This window comes from Enoplosus armatus, chromosome 2 (assembly GCF_043641665.1).
Source record: "Enoplosus armatus isolate fEnoArm2 chromosome 2, fEnoArm2.hap1, whole genome shotgun sequence".
Lineage (NCBI taxonomy): Eukaryota > Metazoa > Chordata > Actinopteri > Centrarchiformes > Enoplosidae > Enoplosus > Enoplosus armatus.
The window spans coordinates 9,455,282-9,470,128 of NC_092181.1; the positions used below are offsets into that span (position 1 = coordinate 9,455,282).

Here is a 14,847-nt window from a genome sequence, read left to right on the forward strand (position 1 = left end):
GTTTTGTTCAGGGCGTTTAAGCTGGTGTGGAACCTGGCAGCCTGCGGCTCTCGGTTGGATTTCGAAGCGAACTGCGATGCGGTGTCTTCGAGGTGGGACCGACCGCAGGATTTCGTGATAACAGATCTTTGGCTTTGATGACATTGCCTGTCAGTCCGCACGACTCCGCAATCCACATCTCTTCAGGCTCCTTGGTTGGTTGTAAAATAGCCCAATAAATACTGGATTTCGGTGGCCAAGTTTGAAACCTTTGTTATACCTTAACCTTTGTTCTGTTTCCACACTGAGTGCAACACAGAAACAAATGACTTACCACTCTCTGGCAGCAGCAGTGGTTTCCTTTACTGACCATGGTACTCAACACACTATGACCCTCTTGCCATAGGTTCTGCTGACAGTACTCAGCATAGGTTGTTGGGTTGGTCGGTTCACCACTTTGGTCCAGGCTGAAATACCTCAACAACTATTGGATGGATTGCCATGAGATTTGGTGCGGATTTTCGTGGTTCCTGGGTGATGAATCCTATTACCGCTGGTGATCCCCCCGACTTTCCCTCTAGTGCTGTCCGATGACATGTATTCATAAGGCAAAAGCAATGGTAATACCATAAAACGATTGTGACCGGACCGGGCCAGGTCGGCTGGAAATCTGCCCGAACGGGCAGGCGCATCTGCCAGGGCAAATAAAACATGAGCTTGCAGATTTGTTTGGTTCCCAGGCTACACTGACAAACAAATCTCTTCTCCAACAGAGCCAACAATCAGTAGGCCTGCATGTTTGTTGCTGTGAACGATTAAAACAAACATGAAGTTGAAGTCACAAATGAAAATGAAATACAAGTCATTGCAGAACACGTCGAAAATGTTAAGCATCATGTCGGTGTTATTGCACTTAACTCACTGTGAAGTTACTCAACTCTGCCAGATATGTCCGAATAGAAATGTGTATTACACGGGGCTTGAATTTCAAAAGTAATCGAGCGCTCCAGACGTGGCTTCTGTCCCTCCCGCTTGGTCTCTCAGCTGTCTTTCTCTCTTGCTCGCTCACTCTCTCTCTCTCTCTCTCTCTCTCAAGAGAATCACCTGTGTTAGCAGTTACAGCGTGCAGATAACCATCAGCAAGACAAGTCATTCACATAAACGTTTTCATGACCACTTTGGCGCCGCCTGCGCTGGGCCCTATTCCACCTCACATTGGACGAGCGGTTGTTGTTCTTCTGCAGTTGTTAGTTTGACTGGCTTTGACTGACGATGATACTTTAACTGCACACACACACGCGCGCCATATATGTCTTTGTTTAGCAACCCTCACTTTCATTTGGAGTATCAATCTAGGCACCGCAAGCTTTTTGGTATGTTTGAACAATTCACAGATGCTGCTGGTTTTTGGATGAGGACAGTCTCTTTTTTTAGCACAAGAAGGATCCCGGTTGGCCTTATGCTCCTCAGTCTGTCCATGTTTTATTGCTTGTGTGGATTAGTTATATTGTCACACTTAGTGAGCTATGCTTTTCTGCTGATGAATATTGGTTTCCAACGTCATAAAAGTCTATGAAAATGCTCCCTGGTCACAGATGAAATACCCTCCAGCCATAACATAACACAGAAATTAAAGTGGAAATAAAGCTGTAGTGGATGGCTGATTTCAGGGTTTTATAAGCCTCTAGAAAATTGATTTCCATGCTTTTGAAAACTGCAGCAATTTTGCACATGCACAGTTTGAAGTTAGTAGGCTGAAACATGTCAAACCACCAATATGGGGTTAGGGGTTAGGGGTAGGGTAATCAATGATTTGATTAGTCTGGTGGTCTCAGCGGTGTTGACGTTCCAAAACAGTTTCAAATCTTCAAACCTTTTAAACATGCAGGAAGCATCCACAGCAGGAAGGACCAAAATGGTGAATGTGGTCGCTCCAGTCAGGGTCCTTTTTAGAGCTGTCGCATTCTCAATTGTTTGCTTACGGCTTCTTTGACCTAATGTGACGGAAGAGAAATGCCCTTTTCCCACGTGAAGGGACAGTATGTGTGTGTGTGTGTGTGTGTGTGTGTGTGTGCATATTTGCGGTCCAAACACACAAGCAGAAACACACAAAAGCAGGGGAAACAGAGACAGGACACATGCAGAAAGACACACGAAGAGACGGAGGAAACCCAGACGGGAAAAAAAAAAAAAAATGTGCAGACAGAAGCACATACACAAAACATGCATATGCATATAGAAATACAAATAAACACATTGTTTCTAGTAGGAAATGGAGTGTTGTGTGTGTTATCTCTGCAGTAGCCATAAACAGACTTACAGAGGCACTAAAATACAATGGGCAGCTTCGCTCTGCCTGTTTGACTGGCCTCTAATACAAAGGCCAGTGTGTGTGTGTGTGCATGTGTGTGTGTTTGTGTGACGACCTTGCATGCAGTGAACAATCATATTGTCCTGTCCGGTCAGTGATTGTTTGAATGTTAAACTGCTGTTTATCATAAAATAGTACAATGGCATATATAGCATATACAGTATTCAAGGGCAGGAAGTGAGACAGCGTTCACAGGCACTTGCTATACATTTGTCATAGAAGAAAAATTAGTTGAGCAACCGTTTTCAGACGGTTTCGTGACCTCAAAAACAACTGTCTTCTTTCTAAGTCTTAAGACCCAGATATTTAGCTGTGGTGCCAGCTTACAGACTGACAGGTAACTCAGTGATGGGATCATTTCGGTGCGTGTCATCATCAGGACATGGGGAAATGAAAGTTGACGACGTGGGCATCAAGGTGAACGAATAAGTTCAGAAATCACGCATGGACCTCGTCCATGAAGAATAAGAACTCACCGTCCCTGGGTGGGCTCGAACCACCATCCTCTCGGTTAACAGCCGAGCGCGCTGGCCGATTGCGCCACAGAGACATGTTCACGAGTTGTCATTTAAAACAGAGTGTGTATTGGTCTTATCTCGTAGGGACTTGGGGACTTGGCCATTGACTTGCACAACAATGACTTTGTGATGTGTTCTTCTGGTACAACAGGAGTGTGCTTCCTGCCAGTCAGAGCTGAGTATTCAAGTTGGGTAATAATATGCAGGAACAGCTGTATAGTAACAGCGAAGGTGTCTCTTGGCTCTTTCAGGACTCTCCATCAAAGCCGGACATGGAGCAGAAGCTGCGCTCAGCCTCCAGCGTCGATGAACTGATGAGTCTCATCTACCCTTCATACTGGGCCACTCTGAAGTGCAGATCCAAACTTTCCGCCGCCTCCTCAGCCTCCAAGCTCTCTCAGCGACCACAGCCTCACCGACTGAGGCCGCCGGCTGACACAGAAGAGGCAACATTCGCTGCTGCCTACCTCAACTTGGATGTCCTGAAAAGTATGTCTTGCACTTTGTATAACTTTAATATCTTTTTTTTTTCTTTCTCAGTCTTACAAAAATAGAAACTGGGTCATCACAGCCACACATCACACAAATGCTTCCCTGAAGAAAAGCGTTGCAGAGTGCTGCACTCAGGACTGTTCTTTAACAAATAAACTAACCTTATGTCCGTTTCTGCATCATTTAGAGCCCCATTAGTAGGCAGGCTATAATGACTATAATGCTATAATAATAATGCATGAAGAGGTCCCCGAAAAATGAATGCTTTAAGACTAAAGCTAAAGCGATTTCACATTTCATAAGCAACTATTGCCCTGACAACCAATTTGCTGAATTAATGTCAGAACTGAGATGACCCAATAATAAACAGTACCTCTGACAGAAAAGAGCATCTGTCACTGAGATAGTTTGACACTCTGGTGGTAATAAGTAGCACAAGATGACTCTTTTGTTATATTTGGAGGGATCCATTTATCGTGCTCATCACATCGGCCTAACCGTGATGCGCTGACGGTTTGGTAACGGCCTCAGACTTGACCTAAGTTGTACACTTGTGGGTTAAAAAGCAGTTGAGAAAAAAAAAGAAGACCTGTTGCACGGCGGTCTGACTTTCTGTGTGTGTGCAGGTATAGAGTCGGAATGGAGGAAGACTCAGTGCATGCCCAGGGAAGTGTGTGTCGACGTGGGCAGGGAGTTCGGGGCTCCGAACAACATCTTCTATAAACCACCCTGTGTGTCCGTCTACAGATGTGGAGGATGCTGCCACTCCGAAGACAAACAATGCAGGAATATCTCCACCGGTTACCTCAGCAAAACTGTGAGCAACATTCCTCCCTTCTACTCTTCCTCCTCTTCTCATTATGTCACTCCTGTTTTGCTCATGAATGAATGAACGAACGAATGAACGAATGAGAGAGTCACTGTTATCTAAAGTAGCAGCGGCGTGATAATGAACTGATAGAATGGGGATATACTTGAGGATACTCCACTGTTGCCAGGTTCTCACCTTGGAGGGTTACTCTACTTTTCCTGTCATGTAGCTAATGTTACTAGCAACTGACATGCTAATCTGACCACCGTGTGGTTCGTTCCACAGCGTGACTCCAGTCCACATGCACTTCACTCATTATCCATTGGTATTTTTGCTGATTGTGGTGGTCATTTCTTGGAGTATGTCCAAATGCTTCACATCCCTAAAGTCTGTACAACCTAAGCCAAAACCTTATGTAAGTCAATATACCGTAATAATTGATGAAAGTACTGAAATTGTGTCATACATTAAAAACAAAATACAAAAATCAGACGTTTCCTCATCTAATTCTGCTAAATACAAGACATATTGATCCAAAAGATTTCTAAACGCAGAAACATGGAACAAAATATTTCTGAACGCTCCATAAGTTATTTGAATTGTGTACATTTTTTAGTGTCTCAATCGCTCAGACTGACCAACCAGAGCCACGCCGCCGCAAGTGGCTCAAAGTGCTTGCACATGCTGTATGTATTTGCCGCCACAGTCGGCAGTGTTTGCATGTACTTCATTAACAAGCTCACGAGGCGGCTTTGCCCCGGCAAGCTGACGTCTCAACTGTTCACGTCATGGAGAAACCTGGTTACCTTAATCGGGCTAGGTTTCTCCCGGAAGAGTTATGGATTGTTGGCCATGCACGGGCAACTGCGTTTGCAACGCGACGAAGGACTGCAGACAGGGAGGGGGCGGCAGCTGAGGTCACCACTGAAACAAACACAATAAGTCGTTCTCCGCCTCTGGACATTTGACTATCTTTCGCTCGGAGACTTTGCCACTCTGATCACCGACTGAGGACAAACGTGTCAGCTGTATGCAAAGTGTTCATATGTCAGCTAGTTACCTCAGCAACTGCAGGAGCTCTCTGGAGTGTGTGTGTGGACTTGACCGAGCTTGTTTTAAACTAGCCCTATTTAAGTTTGCTTCATGCTACCGGTGGGGCTGCATGTGTTTCTGTGCATGTAATCTTAAGGTCATGTATTAATAACAATAATGCTGAAATAAAAAAGACATTAAAGTGGTGAAAAAGAAAATGCATACCTTGAACAGTATGTGCACATACACGCACATATGTATATGATATAATGATACTAATAGTAGTGACGGCAAATCGGGTTTTTGCAGGAGTTTAGTGCAGCCAGGGAGGAGGCGGTTGGGGAGGGCTAGCGGGGTACACCGCTTAGTTCAGCGCATCAAGATGCCGATGCCGATTTCCCAATTAGATCTAAACACAAAGAAGTACAACTGAACTCATCAGTTTTGCAGGTATTTGGCCAAAAAAACTAAAATATTAGACAACCTGAAATTCTGACCCGATGATGGCCAAGTGGGTACAATTCATTCTTTGGGGGGGAACATGAATATACCAAAATTTCATGGCCAACCATCCAATAATTGATGAGATATTCCCGTCTGGAAGACAAAGTGGAGGACCGACTGCTAGCGTGGCTAAAAATGTAAAAGCAGTGTCGATCCAAAATAAGGTTCAAGACACAAAGTAACGCAATATATCCCCATTATGATGATTCACAAACATATGTTTTCTATTCTGTATTTCCAAATGACGGACAATGAAGGCACCTCTGTGTTTCAGGGATAGTCAAAAAAGGAAGCATTATGTGGTCCACGTGGTGAATGTGTGGAACAGATCCAAAACCAGTTGGGAGATTCTGACTGAACGTTGAAAGAAAGCAGCGTGTGTGCATTAAAAAACAGACGCAAAATGTTACATCACCACGAGAGGCTGTCTCGCGAAACTGTCGTCGGGGTTGATTCGCAGTAACTCAGCCAGTTAAAGTTGCTTTTGAGCCAAGTCATCTTACTTGCACCTAAACGCGTTTCCAAAGACGGATTTTCATTGGAGCTGGGGACACGGCATTCCTCTTTGATTAACTGCCTGCGCTGTGTGCACATATTAAAGAACTAGACGGAAACTGTCTTCTTTTGGGAGCAATGAGCGAGCAGCTGAGAGAGACCTGACACCCAGGGCACATAAACCAAGATTCGCTTCATGATTCGACAGCGCTGCTATGAAAACTATAAGTCACCGGAACCAGGCCAGGCAGTAGTTTGGTGTTGACGTCTCGGACGGAGGCGCTAATGTTTACTTCGGTGTGCATCAAGTGCTGCTGCTGCTTGCTTGCTTGCTTGCTGACCCCCGAGCAGTGTCTCACACAAGACCTTGGACGTTGTAGATATCAGGGAACATGTTTTCTATAAACATTTCCTGAAGAAGATCACCCGGCACGGCGCCTCCCCCGCAGCTGGACAGGGAGCCCAGTGCAAAACACAAGTACACCGCGAGGACATGCCTCAATAACACTGTCTGAGACGATCTTCTTGCACCTGCACGCGACGCAGTGTGTGATGTTAATGGGCCGATACTATTTCGACTTTGGTGGTTCCATGACGCCTTCTCGAAACTGGGAGTCTCAAATATGAATATATATGTGGATATACGCCCGCTGTTTTTAAGCTGACTTTAGCATTTCTGGACATCCCAGTGTTTTTTCCTCGCATGATAGTGATGATAATAACCATCTGCAGTTAAATACCAGTATTTCCTATGTTGTTGTTGTTGTTTTTTTAAAATTTCTAATCTGACCACCGTGTGACTCCAGTCCTCATGCACTTAGCTTATTATCCATTGGTGCTTCATATCCCTAAAGTCTGTACAGCCTAAGCAAAAAGCTTATGTAAGTCAATATACCATAATAATTGACAAAAGTACTGAAATTGTGTCATAAATAAAAATAAAAGAAAATACAAAAATCGGACATGTTTTCCTCATCAAATTCTGCTAAATAACACACAAGACATATTGATCCAAAAGATTTCTAAACGCAGAAACGTGAACAAAATATTTCTTCTATGTTGTTGTTGTGGTTTTGTTTTTTTAATTTCTGAATTTATTCAGTTTCGATTGTTTTACATGTAAAAAATAATTGCTGCTGATCTGGGAACCACTGCTTAATCTTCATATTGTGACATAAATGCGGTCCTGGTAAAATAACAACTCCACAACGAAACGCAACCCGAACAATCTCTATTGCATCTCATTACTGACCTCAGGTACCGCGCACCAGCAAAATAAAGCCACGAAAATGTTGCATATTCTGTGCTCTGAGTCTTAAATGGCTCTCGGCAGTTTGCAAGAGGATCTGAGAGGGTCAAAATGGAGTAACCCTACCTCAACCTGGAAAAGTGCTAAAAGAATGGACCTGCGCCTGATGGAAATGGCATCAAGACTGCCCGTCGTGGCTTTAAACAGCACCAACCACCAGCTCCTTGTGATACAGTACATTCCCGGGGTATTTACACCTCAGCCACCGCTCTGTGGGTAAAGCCTCTCAGCCGGTTCGTTCATTTTTCCAAGTCGCTGTTGTTAATGGACTGGCTTGTGCAGCGTGCGATAGCTTATTGTTTCAGCTCAGCTGCTTTATTCATTTCCCTGAAGGGGTTCATTTAATGAACTGGCGGTGGCAGTCTGGGCTGGTAGCTCCTTTGTTAGGTGATCATTTAAAGCTGATTTCAATCGGGGGAGGAAGTCTACTGTTGTCTGTGTGTGTGTGTGTGTGTGTGTGTGTGTGTGGAACCTACATGTGCAAATGCATTTTGGCGTGCGAGTGTACATGCGTCAACAACACGTAAGCAGCAGAATAGAGGAAAGGAAAAGGAGGAGAAGGAGGATCGGCGTTAAGGCTTATATTGATGGGAGGGCGGGGGGTGGGGGTTCCTTCCTGGTCCAGCGAAAGGTGCGGCTGAGGGGCAGAGGGCTCTTAAATCCTGGAGCCAGCTCACCCGGGCCAAACCAGGTGCTGCCTTGTCAGCAAAACTAGTGAATTAGTGATTTGGCGCTATATAGATAAAATTGAATTGAATTCAAACAACAACCTGTAGAATAACAGTGCGACTGACAAACAGTGACTAAAAGTGGCTACGTGAATGTATCAAGTGGTGGCCATATCGTTCGTAGTTTCGTTCTTTCGACTGTGAGGACTGAGACTGGCTGTCGAGGAGCTTTTCGTATTCCTCCACGGGAAAGAGCGTACCGTTGTCTCTTGAAAAACAAACAAAAGAAGAAGTCAGTCCTGAGACAGACTGAGAAGGCAAAGCCGTATTGCGGGTTTTGAAAATTGAACAATGAAGGGTTCTTGGACCCCAGACTGTAGCAACAGAGGCATGCCACCCTTTAGTTGGGGTAAGGAGAAAGGAGGCCAAGGTTGAAGCTGAGAGGCTTTCGCCTGGCAGCAGTAACAGAGGCCGTGGGTGCCGAGCCACAGTCCTTTTTTTTTTTTTGAGGTTTCACAAGACATTCTTTCACCCCACTAGATTTTTCCTAACCGCTGTTTTTGGCTGCAATCCCACACCACTGGCCAGAGTTCGGAGATCTACATGGGCCACACGGTACGTCATCCGAATTACGGCAGACTCGATAGACAATTTACAGCGCAAGGGATTTTCAAGCACTCAAAATGGACGTGCGGAAAGGTGAGGAGTCAGGTGCAGTCCCGTTTCGTCATCCTGAAGGCTTCACTGCGCTGATTTGCTCTGGCAGTGCTTTGGCGACAGCTGGCAGGTGCCGAGAGTTTTTTTTTTTTCGACACTTAGCGGGTAATAGAAGTCGCGCTAAACTGTGCAATTTACTATTTGACTGACTGTAAGTATCTTTTAAGTGTTTGCGTGCGGGTCTGGTGGCTCTCTGCGCCGTCATGGATGCTCTTTGACGTCCCTTTCACTCCTCTATGCTGTGCCTAATGTGCTATGGTTTTGTCATTGTTGGCCGTGTTACATTTAATACCTCACATGTGCTATATTAGAGATTTTTTTTTTTTTGCTCCATTAGCAATGTGGCCCAACCACGGTGACGGTGCCAACATTGCGTCCAGAGCGACATATCTTGACTAACTAATGGCCAGATGGCAAATACATTTGCTGTGTGTATATTCATGGCACCAAGCTAGACAACGAATTCTAATGTTTTGGATGACCTTCGAACCGTTCATTCAGCCCCATCATCAGGCCATAACTTCCATTTGTACTGCTACTATTTAGCGAGCGCATTCATTCTCCTCAGTGGATGAACCCTTTCCATTTTGGGCACTTTACGAAACCAACCTCAGTCAAAAGTTGAACTTGACACATTAGATACACAGCGTACAAAGCAAATTTAACTAGGAAGGTAACAAAACAAACACGACGTAGTCAGTGACAGCTCATTATTTACTTACATGACTAAAGTAAACAGGAGGAAACACAGCAACTGTGGCTAGTTGGAGGATAAGGTCGCTGAGTTTTTGGCAGAGCAGAAGAGGCAACCGTTTCGGGGATTTAAGCTAGAGATGCAACACTAGAAAACTTGTCCTCATCATCATTTCGATATTCAACTAGCTAATTACGTGGAGGCAAGTGAAAGAAAGTGTGTGTGTGTGTGTGTGTGTGTGAGAAGTGCTTTCTGCAGGAGTTCTCCATTCAGCACCGCAAATGCCAAAACACGAGCTAAAAGACCAGTCGTGCAATAAGAGCATTCTTTTTTCTTTTTTCTTTTTTTTTGTGGCACAGTTCACAATGAAGTTGGTGATCTACAGCATAAACAAAGGGTTCAAATCATTTGAAATCATTTGCGGATATTAATTCAGAAACATCCCCAAATAGACTGCCGTGATGGAGATCATTAGCAAATTAGGAAACAGGCTGAAGAACCACCCACAGCCCCTTCCATTGAGACGACTATCAGTCCAATTGCAACACATACCTCTCGAATAAACACTGAGCTAAGGTCTGAGCTGCAGTGCAACTGATGACGAATGGAGCAAAGACTTCCGAAAGAGCTCAGCAAAGTAGTGCCGTGATGGTAACCCGCGGCGGGTTTAGTAATCGACCCCTTACCCTTGTGCCACGCAGTGCGCTATTACAGTTTGTTGCCGCAACATACTTAAGGTCTCCTCAAGGATGAATCAATGAGGTTTCACAATATCTCAACAAGTTTAAGTTTGTCAATCTTAACTTTTCCTTCGCCCAGAGGACAAATCAGCAGCGACGCTGCAGTTTGTGTAGGGACACTCGAGCAGTGTGGAAATTGGTCTCTCTAAACACCGGGGTGGGGGGGGGGGGCTCGGTTATAGTAAGCGACGGCAAGCCTGAGGAGTTTAAGCAGATGCACAAGCCGAAACATCGCCACAAATTTAAGAAATGAGTGCAGGTGAACTTCTCAGCCTCTCTTTATGTGTGTGTGTGTGTGTGTATTGTAACCATGGTGAGCGCTCACCAGGTCAACAAAGACTTAGGTCAGCTTTGAAGATATCCTCATTAGGACGAGTGGGAGAGAGAGAGACAGCTTAAGCAGTTTAAGGGTCTTGAATAGGAGTCATTGAGACTGATTACTTTCTATTCATGCTGTTCAACGCCGTGATTGAAAGAGTGAAGTGGCTCTATCTAGTAAGTATCTGCATCAGTGCCATGTGAAAACCCAAGCCTTATTACCCTTTTTTTAATTTATTTTTTATTTTCTTGTCCTTCAAGTGGCACTCATTTCTCGCTCACTGTTTCCCAGTTTAACGTGTGCTGATTTCCCCAGTGATTCAAGCTTCAGGTTGAACTCCCAAGGTCCTTGCTAAAAGAATGTGCCAAGTGGTTGCTTCTTGTGATGGACTGCCTTTACTGGCTGAATTTGAAGTATGGGCCGGTTGAGTGGGACTAAGTACGTTCCAGGACTTTCACAAATTGAATTAAAAAAAAAAAAAAAAACGCATGTAAACAGAGCGACAGAGTAGGAAGAGCATTGATTGATTTGCGGCCTAACATATTATCGCCTTCTCAAGTTTTTATGGCACATCTAGCTGACACGGAGAACGTTATCACATCAGTCCTGGTGAAGAAAGTCAGAACAGCCAGACGTGTTCAAGCTGTTTATTTGTAAAAAAGCTAACCATACCAACTTGTGGCTGAGGATCTTGTCGGCTTGATTTGATGTTTTTCTGCCCCCTAGTGGCCAAAAATCTATGCGTTGCGGCTTTAAGTAAATACTAGTGCCAAACCAGCTTGCCAGTGTTGATGATCAGCTGGTTGTTCCAAAAAATTAACCATCCAACCATTTAGTAATTCCGTGTAAACGTGCATCGGGCCTTCAGTCAGTCTGGTGAGTATGGGTCTTTCTGCAACAGCTGAAACAAAATACTACAAATGTGGAACTAAAGGGATCACCAGAGTCATCACTTTTGGTTTTGTTGGCAGGGCAGCGGCAGAGAAACTTGGCAACAATGTCCACTAGTCATGTACGGGAGCTGCCATCAAAAAAAACTATTTGGGATAGAAAGAAAAATTCCTGTGGAAAATTATGTCTTACTGTCTGAAACATCGCCATGCGTTGTCCAGTGATGGCCATTAAGCTGTTTTTTTGTAAAAAAAAAAAAACAAAAACCATAGAACAATGAGTGGTCCACAGAGGAATTCATGTTTTGCTTGTCTGCTTCTTCAACCAGCAGACACAACTTTATCCACTGTATTCAACTGGATTATTATAGGAACTTTATGCAACCGCGAAGAGCCCTCAAAGACAGCAATTTCTTCCCAGTTTGGCAGTAGGGACAGTACTGCAACGTGCACACATTCGCATCTAATTAAAGGCAACACGATCGGTTAAAGGTCGAAAAGACAACCTGAAGAATTACTTTTATTCCTTGCTATTTGTAACACTGCACGTGCGCTGCTGACCTTGACGACGCCACAAAAACGGACTCTCTCCTCGCTCTTTTTGCAGCTATTCGAGATCACAGTGCCGATCACCCAGGGCACCAAGCCGGTGACCATCAGCGTGGCCAACCACACCCAGTGCAGCTGCCTGTCCAAGCTGGACGTCTACAAACAAGTCCACAGCATCATCAGGAGAGCCCTGCCTGAGTAAGTACTCGCTGTACTCACTGCATCTGTCTCTCTCACACACACACACACACACACACACACACACACACAACCAGCCGACAGTTCTGTCAGCTTTGAAAACAGTATTCAGACTCAAGGGAGACCTATGTCTACTTCTAGTCTCCTCAGAGCTGTGTGTGTGTTCAGGACAGGAACAGCCTTTTCCTTTTTCCAGTAGACGTGTTCTTATTGGCAACACACACACACACACACACACACACACAGAGTGTTTGAGTTATTGTTACGGAGGTTGCTTCCTGTGCTTTGTGTGTGTATACACTGGCTCTTTCATTATCATTATCATCATATTGGTCAGGTGTCGACTGGATATACTGCCACTATGTGTAGAAGACACTGAGAATGAACAGGCTCAAAGCGGTGCATGGACTGCACAGGCTTTCACCCGGATTGTCTCATTGCCAGACCTTGTGTGTGTGCATGTGGAGTCATCGTGGCAAAATGTGGTCCTGGAGACGCCTATTGCAGCGGGAGCTACCACAGAAGTGGCTTTGAGTTCTTTGCCAGGTGTTTATATGTCTGTCGGTGGGCAGATTTAGTCAACACGATCTCACGGGTCTCAACCGCGCAAGATGCAGAAATGAACCTTTGTTGTTTGTTTTAAGTCACGGCTCATTGTTAAAGGTCCCATATTGTAGAAAACCGCGATAGAATATAGAGCTGAAATGAGCATAATATGGGACGTAATACATGGCTGCCGAGTACTCATGTAATAATGTAGTAATAACTGCCGAGAACTTGTGTAATAATGACTGCAGAGAACTCATGTAATAATGTAGTAATGACTGCCGAGCACTCGTGTCATCATGTAGTAATGACTGCCGAGAACTTGTGTAATAATGTAGTAATAACTGCCGAGCACTTGTGTCATCATGTAATAATGACTGCCGAGAACTTGTGTAATCATGTAGTAATGACTGCCGAGAACTCATGTAATAATGTAGTAATGACTGCTGAGCACTCGTGTTATCATGTAGTAATGACTGCCGAGAACTTGTGTAATAACGTAGCAATGACTGCCGAGCGCTCGTGTAATACTGTAGCAATGACTGCCGAGCACTCGTGTCATCATGTAGCAATGACTGCCGAGCACTCGTGTAATAATGTAGTAATAAATGCCGAGAACTCATGTAATAACGTAGTAATAACTGCCAAGAACTCGTGTAATAATGTAGTAATGACTGCCGAGAACTTGTGTAATAATGTAGCGATAACTGCCGAGCACTCGTGTGATAATGTAGTGATAACTGCCGAGAACTTGTGTAATAATGTAGTGTGTGTGTGTGTGTGTGTGTGTGGTACACTACTGGAGAGTAATGACCTGGTCAACATGGAATGCGCACTTATAATGTGCCATAGACCTTCGCAATGAATCTAAACCAAGGAAAGACATGAGGGGTTGATCGATGAAGACACGTGCATGCGCGGGTTCGCAGAAAGAATTGGAATGTAACCTGCATGAGGTGTAATGCGAAGATCCGCTCTAATATGACTGATGTCCTGTTAACGACATTGGGAACCATGCGCATTTAGACTACCCTAAATATCTACAGCTTCAGTCTTCTCACGGAGTGTTTCGTGGTTTAGCTTTTCTGTCTGGATGTCGTAGTGGCTCACCAAATCCACTTCACTGATGTTAATAGGCTTTGATTCAGTGTGTGTGTGTGTGTGTGTGTGTGTGTGAGAGAGAGAGAGGGAGAGCAAGAGAGAGTCGGACCACTTGTGACGTTAGAGGAATGTTGATACGTGCTGGTATTTGACAATACATGCACGCACACACACACAGCAGTGGCGTTAAACACAACGTGTAAGTTATGGAAACGCATTGTTGAGCTTTTCACACCTACAAATCATCCAACATGTAAGAACACACACACACACACACACACGCGTAAGCATGAAGCATACGTATGTTTCACATTAGGTGAAGTGAGACCAGTCCAGCCACACACCAGCCTTTTCCCCCCAGAAATTTCTCTTTGTCTTTTCCTCCTCCTTTTTCTTTCACTCCCCCCCCCCCATTAGTGTGTATGCGTCCATGCCACCGCACCTCTAATTGAAAGAGGTGCGATGAATGTCTTTTCATCGCCAGACTCTTTCACAACTTCGAACGATTTGTCCACCTGCTGTCTGTCTCTGTGTCCCTAAATGTTGCGTTTCAGCCAGACCTTTTCAGTTTTATATCATTGACTCTGTGTGTGTGTGTGTGTGTGTGTGTGTGTGTGTGTACAGTATTTTCAGAGGAAGTTTATTTTTTTACAATTTGGATGATTTTAACCTGTTTTGAGCTCACACACCCCAGCAGCTTGGTTTTCGGGAACTGTCCCTTTGACAACTGCCCATTAGTAGCATATTCGTCCAGTTCTCATCTTAGCTTTCTCTTTTTCGTTGGCTATTCTTTCAACGCTGTCTGTCGTGGGGGAAAATGGAATTTACATTACTGATATTTGCTTCAGTTGTTGTTGTGGATGTCCTTCACTTTACAGCTAAGTCTCATTCACTCATTCGCACACTGATGGCTG

The 14,847-nt window shown here is 44.5% G+C and overlaps 1 protein-coding gene and 1 non-coding gene across 2 annotated transcripts in view; one reads left to right on the plus strand and one right to left on the minus strand.

Annotated features, from left to right (window-relative positions):
• vegfc (vascular endothelial growth factor c) overlaps positions 1 to 14,847 on the plus strand; it is a 43,293-nt gene that overhangs the window by 14,656 nt on the left and 13,790 nt on the right. Inside the window, exons 2-4 of the mRNA XM_070924835.1 lie at positions 3,120 to 3,357; positions 3,987 to 4,177; positions 12,147 to 12,286. Coding sequence (XP_070780936.1) covers positions 3,120 to 3,357; positions 3,987 to 4,177; positions 12,147 to 12,286 — 569 coding nt within the window. The remainder of the gene's footprint in view (positions 1 to 3,119; positions 3,358 to 3,986; positions 4,178 to 12,146; positions 12,287 to 14,847) is intronic.
• On the minus strand, positions 2,827 to 2,900 carry trnan-guu (transfer RNA asparagine (anticodon GUU)). The gene has a single exon. It is a non-coding gene; the product is annotated as a tRNA-Asn (tRNA).